This window comes from Sus scrofa, chromosome 5 (genome assembly GCF_000003025.6).
Source record: "Sus scrofa isolate TJ Tabasco breed Duroc chromosome 5, Sscrofa11.1, whole genome shotgun sequence".
Taxonomy (NCBI): Eukaryota; Metazoa; Chordata; class Mammalia; order Artiodactyla; family Suidae; genus Sus; species Sus scrofa.
The window spans coordinates 20,045,294-20,059,000 of NC_010447.5; the positions used below are offsets into that span (position 1 = coordinate 20,045,294).

Sequence of the window (13,707 nt, forward strand, 5' to 3'; positions counted from 1 at the left end):
AGTCACATGATACCCAGATCAGAATTCCCAAAAAAAAAAAAAAAAAAAAATTAACTGTTTCCAACCTAAGGCATTCTTTTCAACTTTATTGGCAGTAAAACTATCTTTCGTTTTAACTTTGGCACCTTTCCTTATAACAAGGCATATTTATACCTCTCTATCTCTATTAGACACATGTGCTAATTATATTGGTAGAGCAAGTGATTTCCAAAAGGCCTGGAGAATTGCCTTTGAGTCAATTTCAAAAAGCGGTTGAGCTTGGACTTGGAATTCTATCTTGCTACTGATGGAAAAGACCTAAGTGATCAGGTCATTTTACACTTGTGAAAATTGATGCTGCAAGTGGAGCTGGACCATTAAAGATCATATAGCTGGTTGCTTAATCCAAGCACCCTTCCCTTTCCTCCTCAGAATCACTGGAAGTTCACAAAATCCTTTACTCCTTGAGATGGGCTCATAATTATTTAATTAACATTGGTCAAGTTTTACACAAGGTAGTATTACAAATCTGACAACCTCTGCAATGAAGATTCCACACTTTGACTTGGTAGCTTGGCCCACAGCTCTCTGTCATTAAGCATACACATATATTTCCTTTAAATCTTTTTGGGTATAGTTTTCTTTTTCTCTTTTAGCAATTTCATCTTACTTCAGATGCCACAGGAGTTTTAGGAATTATTTGACCCTTCTTTACTTCCAAGTGATCATTACTGCTGAAGGCTTAATATGATATTTTGAAAAATAATAGCAGATCCCACTTTGTAATTTGAGGAATTAAGGGTCCACAAAATGAAAGATTTCATTCATTTGCTTTTTGGTTTTTAAATTTTAAAGATACATAAAAGTTGAAAGAACAGTACTATATATATATATATATATATATATACACATATATATTATACTATAGTTATATATATACAGGTTTGTCTACATTCACTAATTAAAATAAAGGGAATACGGGAATATGTTTGACAGGTTGGAAAGAAGGGAGAGGAAGATTCTTCTTCCTTCTATTTTAGAGTTTGGAAGTTTTGTTTTATTCTCTTTTTTGCTGCACCGGTGCCATGTGGAAGTTCCAGGGCCAGGGACTGAACCCATGCCACAGCTGCAACCTGAGCCACAGCAGTGACAATGCCTGATCCTTAACCTGCTGCGCCATCAAAGGGACTCCCTAGAGTTTGGAAGTTTTAAAGCCAAATTCATATATGTGAGATAACAGTCAGTGATGCTGTGTCCTAAGCATGTATCTTTCCCATTTTTTGACTCTTCAGACATGGGAAACAATTTCATTTGCCCTTATTAGCTCTTTCTCCAAGTATACATCCAATTCTCTTTCCCCTTACTGCCTAAACTGGACCACTCCCATTTCTTATCTTTTTAAGTACAAAGATTTCCAGTCCTCTTTTTCTTTACCTCTCAACTTCAGCAACTCTCCTCCCATATTCCCCTTCTACCAACCTCTATCCCCATTTAAACAGACAAACAAACCAACCATTGGCTCAGCTGGACCTGGCCAGAGGAGCCCTTTGAAAAAGGCGTGTCCTTCAGCTGGGGAAAGGGAGGAGTTAGACTGCGGGCAGCATCACCCCTCCCTGGACAGCTGGGAAAGCAATCAAAACGGCTGCCACTCAGTGGCTCCGGCCAGAGCGCAGGAGCTGCCCAGAGGCTGTGGTCCTGAAAACTCCACTCCAGGGAACTAACCAGGGAGAGGAGGTACTGAAGATCGACTAAACCAGCTGCAACGGGCCATCAGCCCATAGGCGTCCTGGAGGAGTGTACGGAACGCCAAGGAAGGAGTAGAATAAATAGCAGTCAGAGAAACCAGACCCAGGGGCATTGCTAAGAGGCAGTGGCCGGGTTTAACATGGATCACTAAAAGCACCTCCTCCTATGATCTGGATGGTCAGGGAGACTTGGCTTCTCTGAGTCTCCTCCAGGACACAGATTCACAGAGTTTCACGCCAGGGACTGCCACTGACAGAGGTGAGCCAGCGGATGGGGTGGTACGGGGACTATAAAGTTTCTGTGGGTGTTTCCTGCAGTCCTAGAGGAGCAGTTGGGGCAAGGTTAAGTTTCTTCCGGGCTAAGTGAGGAGGGAGTAGGATTTAGGAATCTTGAACAGAGAACAGAGTCAGAACACTTAGGGACAGATAATAAAGTCTTAATAATTTCACTAATTCCATAACACCTCTCACTCAATGTGATATAGATACTCTCAATGATTTTTATAAAAAAGAGATTACAGGAGGTTCCCTTGTGGCACAGGGGCTCAAGGATCAGGTGTTGCCACAGCTGTGGTGCAGGTGCAGGTCTCAGCAACCTTGTGGGTTCAATTCCTGACCTGCGAATTTTCACATGCCCTGGGTGCAGCCAAATGAAAAACAAAGAGATTACATATTATCCCCCAATTGTGTCAAACCCATTTTTCCATTTTATTAATGCAGAAGAAAAAGGCTGATCAGTTTAATTGCTTTCCTGAGGTGGCTCAGCAAGTACTTTGGAGGAGTTGACCCAATCCACCACTTTGCTCACAGTATTTTAAGCTATGCAAGGAATGAAGCCAAGGTAGAGGGGGATGAAGGAAATGAAAATAGACTTGGGAATGAGGGAAGATGTTTGAAAGCCATGGGGTATATTCTCACCATTGACCCCATTTGTTCTGCTAAAAATCCTTGGATAGTTGGCTGGCACAGAGTGGGGGAGGGGCATTTACTTTTCCTCAGCTTCTTCAGATGGGAAATAAGAACAGCGAGACTGTCCGTGAATATTTTTGCCTCCTCCACCTGGCGTCTTTTGCCCACCCCCCAAAACATATTCAGAAAAGTACTAATAAATTTAGAATGCCTCCCTCATTTTTTGACAGAGGGACCAGAGATGAAATGTTGAAGAACAAGGAGGGAAAACTGAAGGATTGAGTAACTTCTGTTTGCAAAGTTCACCATTAGGATCTGAGGCTATGAAAACTAAAGTATGACATGGCTATGCTGGATAAGGGTGTGTGTGTGTGTGTGTGTATACAGGTATTAATTAAGAGGGAAAGTAGTAGAGTGTAAAAGGCTGACCAGGAAGGGCACAGAACAGCTTACTGGCTATTTCCAGGCAGTGCAACTTTTCAACACACTGATCTGTCTTTAGTGTAAAGACTGCAACTCTGGGCAAAATGTTTGGTCTGTCTGGTCCTTAGATTCCTTAGAAACTGAGTCAAACACTCTCCTTCCTACTGTATCGAGGATTTAGTCATAAGATCAGGTGCGGAAGCTAGTACAATCAGCTTTCCAGAGGAAAGACACTAATCACCACAAACACACATGCACGTGCTCTTTAGTCACTTATTTGTCAACTGAAATGTCTCCACAGCAACTCAAAAATTAGTAAAGGAGTAGGATGAATTTCAGAACAGCTCCACATGACAGTAACTCCCAGTGACCTCAGCCCACTGATGAAAGTATTGGGGAGTCATAATATTTGCCTAAGCAAACATTTTTCTAGAGCAGATTAAGAAATGAAACCACGGAGCATCCACTGTGGCTCAGCGGTAAGGAGCCTGACTAGTACCCATGAGGACAGGAGTTCAATCCCTGGCCTTGCTCAGTGGGTTAAGGATCTGATATTGCCATAAACATTGGTGTAGGTTGCAGACATGGCTCAGATTCTGCATTGCTGTGGCTGTGGTGTAGGCCAGCAGCTACAGCTCTGATTTGACCCCAAGTCTGGGAACTTTCATATGATGCAGATTCAGCCTTAAAAAAAACAGAAAAAAAAAAAAACAAAGTGGAAGAAAATTTTGAATCAAGGGAATTGGCTAAACTTGAAATTTCACAGAAGGATCTCAAAAAGGGGAGGGCAATTCTGTTATACTGTGTAGATGCATAAGGAAATACAGATTTCAAGATCAAAGAATAAAATGAGCTTTATAGGATCAGAATGTGTTGGGGAGAGGGCAGGGGTATCTGCATTGTGCCTCCAGAGCCAGTATTCATTGATTTTTGTCATACTGGAGTCTGTTTCATGTATATTTTGAGAGCTAATTACTTTTCTAGGAATTGGGGAAATCTAAAAATAGTGTATCACAATCTTTTGTGAAATAGTGCTACAGACTTTCTCATACAGCTTCTATTAAATAAGTGCCCTTACATTTGCATAATAACATTATTATGTACTTGTGTGGCATTGTCCCTTTGATTTTCATAAAAGCTTCTATAGATGAAGTGAAAGACAAAAATATTATTTCCATTTTGCCTCAAGAGTGAAAGAATTAAAAATTTTCTGTGCTAATACAAGTAGCGAGTGAGGGAACAGGGTTTCAGTTCCAACATGCATCTCTGAGCTGGTTCATTAACAGGCTAAAAGCGACAGTAGAATTAGGTACTTCTTCTGGAGAGAACAGAGTTGGTTCCTTGATCAAAACTCAGAAGTGCACCACACAAATTTTCAACTCTCAAATCGAAAGTTGGATTTTTTTCCTGCTAACCTTTTGACACATTGAAGATATTTAGGTGGAAAAAGTCAAAGGATTGTTTATTTATTTATTTTTTTCTTTATCTTTGAGGAGCCCTGGCTGTTACTTCTATTCGAGAGACACTTCATTTTTTTCCTCAGAGCTCCGGCACTTGATTCTATAGGAAAATTTTATCCCAAATATTGTTTAATCAGAAAAAAAAGGGAAAAATGTTCAGTGTCAACAGCTGTCTGTATTCCACCAGAAACTTTATGAACTTGAAAATTCATGATTTGGTGAGAGGGTCCAGCCAACTACTTTCTCACAATTATAAAACAGGGTGAAAAAGACTAATGGAATATGATGGAAGAACTTTAGTCAATCCAGTAGAAACAGCTGACAGAGCTCTGTTTCTTCACCCTTTTGTAAAAGAATAGGAGCTTTGATATTTAATTTCACTATGAAGTTTGGGGTTGGGTTTATCAGGGGATTTTTTGAAATAGGTGTTGAAATGGAGCCATTGGCTTTTGCTGGCATAAAGTCAACACTAAGCATAGATTACGATTACACCTATTTTTGTCCACTTGACCAGAAAAACCCAGGGTGAACTTTAGGAACAAAATACCTAACACTTACATGGCATTTAGGAAGTCTGGCACTATTGAAAATCTTTAAACATATGTAATCCAAGGAGGTAGGGCTATTATTACTCCCATTTTAAAGAAGAGGAGACTGAGGCACAGAAAGATTATGAAAGTTGCCTAAAGTCACAAATCTAGTAAGTAACTGAGCTGAAACTTGAATTTGGGTAATCTGACTCCAGGGTAGGTGCTATGTAGCCACACTGGGGAAAAGGGAAGGTTATTAGGCAATTGTCAGCTGAGCTTCTTAGCCAATCAGAGGAGGTTCCATCCAGATACTAAGAGGCATGGTAATGAATATAGCATCCTTTTATTATTCACCCATGAGGAATAATTTTTATTTTTGAATAAGGAAATGTGTGAATGGATTGATAAGAACCCAAGAATAAACACAAGACAAATAAATATATGGATGATGTTTTATAGCATTTAAAGTTTCTAAAAATCCCTTCTCATACTTCTGTCTTGCAAAAACCATGTAAAACATATCCTTATTTTATCAAAGAGAAAATGAAAGATCAGAGAACTTATGTAATGTGTTTGAGATCAACAACCAGAAATTAAAAGAGTGGGAACTACAGTGTGTGTTACTCCAGATTCCATGCTTTTGAATTCATGGGATTCTGATAGAGCTAAAGGACCAATATCAATGGGAAGAGAGCAAGTTAAATTGGAGCCACCACATCCTTTCCATGGTTAGTAAGAGAACAAAGCTGAAAACTGGTTGCCCTTTTTATTGTTCTAGCCAAAGTCATTTGGTTCTTTTCCTTTATTTATACCAGCTATAAATCTTTGACTCTTACAGAAAGCATCAAACTATATTAAAGGCAAGGGCTGTCTACTGTGTTCTAATCTCACTTTGTGATGGGTGTGAGGATTGACAGAGATTGGCTAGCATCCAGAGGTACGGAGGTGGAGATGATAAAAAAACTCAAATTCAGAGGCTAGGATGGTATCCAGTTTCAGGGGCAATCCAGGAGACTCTCCTTTCCTCTCCTGCATCTTCCTTCTCTCCTCTCCACGCATGTACATATGACCCAGTGGTAATGATGATGAAGAAGAGGAGAAGAGAGAAAGAGAAGGAAGAGGCAAAGGAGAAGGAAACAGAGTAAAGAAAGAAGAGGGGAACAAATGGGTATAAGCCACAAGAAAGCAGTGTGGAAGAGGAAGGAATCCTGGAATATGAGAGTTACAAGGCACCACAGGGCACACTTAAACTAGCCTTCCTTTGGATGATGGTCATTTCCTGGTGACCTGGCTCTACTGATCGGCATCTACTGAAGTCAAAGTGCCTCTTTCTTCCTGTAGCTTTGATGAAACAAGAAAGGAGAAAAAACATAAAAGTACAATTTGAAATCAGGAAAATTGGGTTTTAAGTCCTGCTCTACCAGCTCTATGTCTTAGCATTTCCATTACTTAATCTACCTGACCTGCAGTGACCTTGGCTATAAAATGAGCATAACAGTCCCCTTTTCCCTCAGAGTTTTGCTCTAAGACTACACAAATGTTATTATGGTGACGTGTGGAACATTAGATTTCCCAAGCCCACTGCATTCTCTTTGGCCTCAAAATTGCACCTGCCTCTCAAAGGTCTGTGTTACTTTAACAGAAAGTTAATTAGGTATTTTGCCCTCCCTCTGGATATCTGCCGGAGTTAGAAGTGCAGCTCAGAACACAAGCTCCATCATCCATATTAAAAGTGGGATTTTCTGACTTGGCCTGGGCAGCCAGTTGACCAATAGGTTCCAACGTGTGTTTTCAATAAAGCTGCTTATCCAGGAAGCCTTATTAAGTGAGTAAGTCAAGCTGACATGATTTCCTTGCTGATTAACATGAAACATAGGCTGTTTTTGCAATGCAGTCACATTAATTATTTATAGGAGGTAAATGAGGTTACAAGGAAAACAAGCTCAGATTACCAGAAACAAATCAAATCATATATTTATATTTTAAAATGCTATGTACTAATTTCTGCATTCACTGATTTGAGGCTCAAGCCTCAAGGATCAAAAAACATTTATCATGCTCTCCCCTTACTGACATACAAAGACGGTGGAGGGTTTAACATTTCAAAGTCTAGCTGGTGAACTAGGATGCCCCAAGGAGTTTATCAGATATTTTTATTTGGTAAATTACATACCTACAAATCTCTCAATCAATCTCAAAACAACTCAGACTTTTAGAATAAAATGCAAAATTTTGACCAAATCACCAGCTTCTTCTAGTTTTCAAATGTTTCATCATTGCAAATTTTTCACAGAAAATTCCAACTAAACAGTATCTGTTAGGCAAGTGAATTAAAGAAAGTCAGGCTGTTTGTGTCTCTGAAACAGTCCTTGCTATGTTTGTCATCACTACATTCTGTTAACGTTTAAAATCTGTTTCAGATTTTTCACTTTTGATGAAGTCTTACTATAGTAGCTGCACTGAAATAATCTTAAATAGACTTGGCTTGTAATTCTAGCAGCTGCCATAGACTTGTCTGCTCGTGTGAGATGCATGTTCAATGAAGAGTTTTCACTTTTAACATGTGGGTGAATTTGGAAGATGATCCGTGGTAACCTTTTCCTGATCCTTTCTAAATACCACGTCACTAACAACCCTAACACCACCAGCACTAGACAGAGCATAAGGTGCTCACTGAAAAACAAAATGCTCTTCTGGTGATGGTGAGAGAAATATTTCATGATCACGTGGTGTACCAGCTAGTTGTGGCATGGATCATTCTGAGGACATGCTTGAAGCCAACAGCTGGCAGAGCCAGTGGGAGACAAGAGATGTTATAGGTTAGATGTATGCAACATGTCTCTAACTAGAGATTGAGTAATCCTTTGCAGAACACATAGAAAGTAGTCTGAATGATCTCACTACAATTTTTCATTTATTTTATGGTGTAAATATGCAACAGTTTACTTATGTTATTGTTTAATATGCTTTAAAAATTTTGTAATAATTGTAATTATTATTTACATATTATCTAATTATAGCTACCTTAACAGCTTTCCCTTTTCAGAAATTTCTCTATTTGGACAATAATTTACTTTCTTACTCTATTCCATTTTATGATCTGAATTCTGGGAAGAAAGGAAAATATGTTCGAGTTGTATGTCAGTTATTTTTGCAAAATGTCCATGGGATAAAGAACTTGGGGAGAGTTCCCATAGTGGCTCAGCAGTTAACAAACCCGATTAGTATCCATGAGGATGCAAGTTCGATCCTTGCCCTTGCTCAGTGGGTTAAGGATCCGGCGTTGTCATAAGCTGTGGTGTAGGCTGGGAGCTGCAGCTCAGATTCGACCCCTATAGGGTCTGGGAACCTCCACATGCTGAGGATGAGGTCCTAAAAATGGCAAAAAGACCAAAAAAAAAAAAAAAAAGAAAAGAAAAGAAAAAGAAAAATGAAACTGAGGTATTGGCTCTGCAATGAATAATCAAACCAAATTTCTTTTTCTCTAGTTGATTTTCTTACAATATGCCATAGCTAAATGAGTGTCCTAAACATTTATTTGAGTCTTAGGTTATTTATTTATTTTTAGGGCCACACCCGTGGCACATGGAGGTTCCCAGGCTAGGGGTCTAATCGGAGCTTTTGCTGCCGGCCTATGCCAGAGCCACAGTAATGCCAGATCCGAGCTGCATCTGTGACATACACCACAGCTCACGGCAACACCGGATCCTTAACCCACCAAGCGAGGCCAGGGATCAAACCTGCAACCCCATGGTTTCTAGTCGGATTTGTTTTCGCTTTGCTGCGATGGGAACTCCGAGTCTTAGGTTATTTAGAATGGACGACTTGGACTAGATAATTATAACTATAGATTGAATTCCAATACTAATTCGGTGCTTTAACGCTAAATATAAAAATAAAGTTTAAGTCACATCAGATATTCACAGGCTGCTGTTTCCTTTTCCAGAGTCTGGAAATGGCAAAAACTTATGTGAAACCCAAGGAGATGACAGAGTTGGTCAACACACCATCCTGGATGGACAAAGGTCTGGGCTCTCAGAAAGAGATGAAGGAGGAGGAGAGAAGACCAGCTGCTTATGGGATGCTTGGCAGCTTGGCTGAAGAGCATGACAGTATTGAGGAGGAAGAAGAGGAAGAAGAGGATGGAGAGAAGCCCAAGAGACGAGGTCCCAAGAAAAAGAAGATGACGAAAGCTCGCCTTGAGAGATTCAGGGCTCGAAGAGTCAAGGCTAATGCTAGAGAACGGACCCGGATGCATGGCCTGAACGATGCCCTGGACAACCTGAGGAGGGTCATGCCATGCTACTCTAAGACCCAAAAGCTCTCTAAGATAGAGACTCTTAGACTGGCTAGGAACTATATTTGGGCTTTGTCTGAGGTCCTAGAAACCGGACAAACACCTGAAGGGAAGGGCTTTGTGGAGATGCTCTGTAAAGGGCTCTCTCAGCCCACAAGCAACCTGGTGGCTGGATGCCTCCAGCTGGGCTCTCAGTCTGTCCTCCTGGAGAAGCATGAGGAGAAATCTCCTCTTTGTGACTCTACCATCTCTGTCCACAACTTCAACTATCAGTCTCCCGGGCTCCCCAGCCCTCCTTATGGCCATATGGAAACACATCTTATTAATCTTAAACCTCCAGTATTCAAGAGTTTGGGAGAATCATCCTTCGGGAGCCATCCACCTGACTGCAGTACACCACCTTACGAGGGCCCACTTACTCCCCCCCTGAGCATCAGTGGGAACTTCTCCTTGAAGCAAGATGGCTCCCCTGACCTGGAGAAATCCTACAGCTTCATACCACATTACCCCTCTGCAAGTCTAAGCTCAGGGCATATGCATTCAACTCCATTTCAGGCTGGTACCCCCCGCTATGATGTTCCCATAGATATGTCCTATGATTCCTACCCCCACCACAGCATGGGAGCCCAACTCAACACAATCTTCACTGATTAGACCAGCATTTCAGAGGAGGATGTGGAGATATTTCCCATAACTCAAGCGGTTGAGCTGAAGATTCAGTGATCTTAATGGAACCCTATAGATGTATATCAAACACAATAGTTCCAGTCTGGTTAGGCCTTCCTACACCTGTCACCCTCTTTTCTCATCAACTTCTCCAATTGTATTGATTATTTAGGGTCCTCAAGTGAAGTTATTTGGTTGTTTACAATCATGTGAAAATAGAACAGAAGCCCTGGGTCCTATTTTAGTGGTGCCAAAAACTCACTGAATGATCTATGCCAATTGATTCTTCATTTCTGGCCTCTGTGTACTTACTGGTAAAATCAGGCATTTGTTTTAAGTGTAGATAATTTATAAAGTCCTTCAGAGTTCTGAAAATCTGTGACTTTGGCGATCACTCCTATAAACTCCTAGAAACTGGAAGGATTGGGAATTAATAGGAAATGGACACTATGTGTGGAAGGATCAAGTGGAGCTGCCAAAGGAGCACCAGGTGCATATCTCTCCAGGACTTAATGACAGGACTTCTTTGCATCTATCTAAAAATAGCTTCCAGAGGCTAAACTTCTAACTTGGCTGTCACTGTGAATAATGTTCTTTAAGAGACTAGCTCTATTTCTTGTTAGGCTGAAAGCCGAACATATCTTCCTTAGTAATTTCAGAACTATAATAGAGATCTCATACCAGCTCGATTCTTGATAACATTCCAAGAGCACTTTTCTCAGTAGTAGAGGTGGGGCAAGCAAATCACTGAAACCTCAGGCGATGACCAATGGGACTTAGAGAAGTCATCTAGACCATTTCATGATGAAACTCAGGTACTGCTATTGGAATCAGCAAACAACAGAGGTCAAATTCAAGAGCAATACAATGGCTGTTAGATACTAACCCATAGTTCGGGGACTCCCTCTAGCTCACACCTGCCCGTAAGGAAAACACTAGAGTTTCTTTGGCAATATGAATTTCATTTGGTTAAAGAAAACATGGTTAAAACTTCACTGTGCTGTTGGGTCTGCCAGGACAATTATTTAAAACGAACCAGAAGCCTAAATGGTTTACATGATGGTGGATCACGTCCTGTTCTGACCAGACAGGATGAGTGCAGGAAGCAGGCAAGGTATCTAAACAGGGCAAATGAATAAAAAGTGATAACATGGATTAGAATATCATTTTCAACAGCTCAGCTACACCCTAAAACCTGTCAAACTATTAGTGTATCTTGACTTTTTACCTTCTTATTTATTATCTCCTTATAGTCTAAGCCATCGTCTTTCCTTTTTTTCCTTGTAGCACTAACCCTGCTGTATTTTGCACCCTTGGTTTGTAAATCTACTTAAAAGTATCCTTAAAGAGAGATCTTAAACTCCATCAGCCACCAAAGTTGTTCCCTTCACCACGATTTGCCCTAGAAGGAACAGACAAGTAAATTATTTATGACGCCATCCTATGTGCTTTCTGAGTCTACACTGGCACTTACATTCCTAAGAGGCTGTGGGGGGATCTATTTTTTTTGAAGCTAGCATTTTCTGGCATTTAAGTTTGTAGATAATGAATGTTTCCTGAGTTATTCACTAGATAATATTTATTTAAATTATTTCTCCCTTCTTTCATGCAAATTCCTTGGGTTCTGTACATGTGCTTACAAACCCTCCCTAAGATGTTATTTGGAAAGGAGTTCATAATTTTGCTAGGAATTCCTGAATTTTGGGGTGAGGGTTGGTGCAGAGTTACCTGTAACAGTTTTATAAAAAGCAGCAATAATTTGAATGGCTATGCAAATTAATACTTTTAGATGTTTTTCCCCTTCACTCTAAGATGAGCCAGTTATTTTTTTGGAATCTGTTGTTTATGTTGGGAAGTATGGTACCCATGAACTATTATGGTATTGTTCAGAGAGACTTTATAATTGAATTAAAATTTGGAAATGCAGTATAATTGGACAGAACCCACTGTCCAATCCAGGGTGGTCTTATTCTTCTGGGGGCTTTATCTGATAATGCAAAGCAATTTTAAATATTTTGTAAAAAAATGTTTTTCCTTTTTTTTTTTTTCTAGCAGAAATAAAGCTGTGAGTCTTATTAGACCTTGTCTTGCACTGTCAGTCTTCAGAATTTTTCCTCACTCTCATCTATTAATTTTCTTGGACTCAAGTCCTATGAGCAGCATCAGAGCACAGGCTGGTCTGTCAGAGGGATCTACACACCCCATATTTCAACTGATCTTGGCAGAAGATTTGAAAGGTCTAAACTAAGTAGCTAGAAGCCTAGAAGAACTCTGCCACTCACATAATCAACCCATGCAAATCTGCAAATGAGAAAAAAGCATCTTCTTGTTTACAGAATGTAGGGCTAGGGGCAATCTAAGTCATCAAACAGATGACTTAGAGGACTCACAGAGAGGTGGACCACAAGAAGAGGAACTATTACCCAAAATTTAGGTTGACCAACCAACTATTCAAAAAATCATGAAGCATGTTTGTTAGCAACTGCTTCTTGATATTTTCTTCTTTTGGTTTCTTTCTTTCAGATTGCTACAGTTAAAAATTTCCAGGGTCCCTTTTTCCATGCATAAACTGCTGATGACAAAGAAATAATAATGATGATGATAAAAATAAACTTTAATAAAATATAGTTGGGTAATCAAGAGAGAGAATTGGTTTAAAGTATTTAAGAGATAAAAATTACAGAATGAAAGTCATCCTCCCATCCCAATTTCCATTTGTTCAGGACCCACCCTCCAACTAGAAACCACTTTTTAATTTTTAGTTTACTAGTTATCAGAGATCTTTTATGCATATAAAAGCAAATATTAGGTATATTAGGTACATATATTAATATATACACATATGCATATATACATACACACATATATGCATATATGTGTATACACATATGCATACATTAATGTATACATGTATACATACATCAATATACATACATATATACATACATTATCCTTTTCTTTCTTCTATCATTGGTAGCATAATATAACACAGTTCTGCATACTTTGTTTCAACACCTACATTTGGGTATTTTCATAAAAAGCTTTCTTAATTCTTTGTTATAGCTGGCTAACATTCCATGTTGAAACCCCATAATTTATGATATTAAATTACAAAATTTATATTTTTCCAATCTTTTGCAATACTGAGTGAATGATAATGTACATGTCACTTGATGCTTAGTAAGAGTAGCTTTATTTGGCAAAGAATATTCTAGAAGAATAAAGGTAAACTGACAGATACCTATGACAATCACATCTTAGCTCTTATAGAATGCTTACTATGTACTGTCGCTTTTCTAGGTGACTTACATATGTTCATTCAATCTAAAACAATCCCTATAAAGGAGACATGTTATCATTCTCATTTTACATATTATGAAGCTATGGCATAGAGTTCAAGCTCACACTGTTAGTGAATGGTAGAGTCAGAATTTAGACTTGTTGGTTAATCCAAAAGGTTTGAAATGATGTTCAGTGGTTGTCTGCCTGGTAGGTACATAGATGTCTTATCTGCAAAAGGCCAGAGTTGGTGGAAGTGGAGGTACTTTTACACATCTCTCAGATTGTCCATGTGACATATGGCACCTGTTGTATCTATGACCTGGGATGGCCTGTACCCAAGCAATGAAATAGAATCTGAGAGAAAATTCTTTTTCCTTTAACAAAAGCTCAACTTTCTATCATATGTTGTTCATTTA

At 39.4% G+C, this 13,707-nt stretch overlaps 1 protein-coding gene across 1 annotated transcript; it reads left to right on the plus strand.

Moving 5' to 3' along the window:
* On the plus strand, positions 1,571-12,087 carry NEUROD4 (neuronal differentiation 4). Its single transcript, XM_013997595.2, has 2 exons — positions 1,571-1,983; positions 8,993-12,087. Exon 2 carries the CDS (start codon positions 9,002-9,004, stop codon positions 9,995-9,997), a length of 996 nt encoding a protein of 331 aa, XP_013853049.2. The 5' UTR covers positions 1,571-1,983; positions 8,993-9,001; the 3' UTR covers positions 9,998-12,087.

Excerpts from the sequence above, each read along its gene's own strand:
- NEUROD4 (XM_013997595.2), top strand. The coding sequence starts at position 9,002 with ATGGCAAAAACTTATGTGAAACCCAAGGAGATGACAGAGTTGGTCAAC.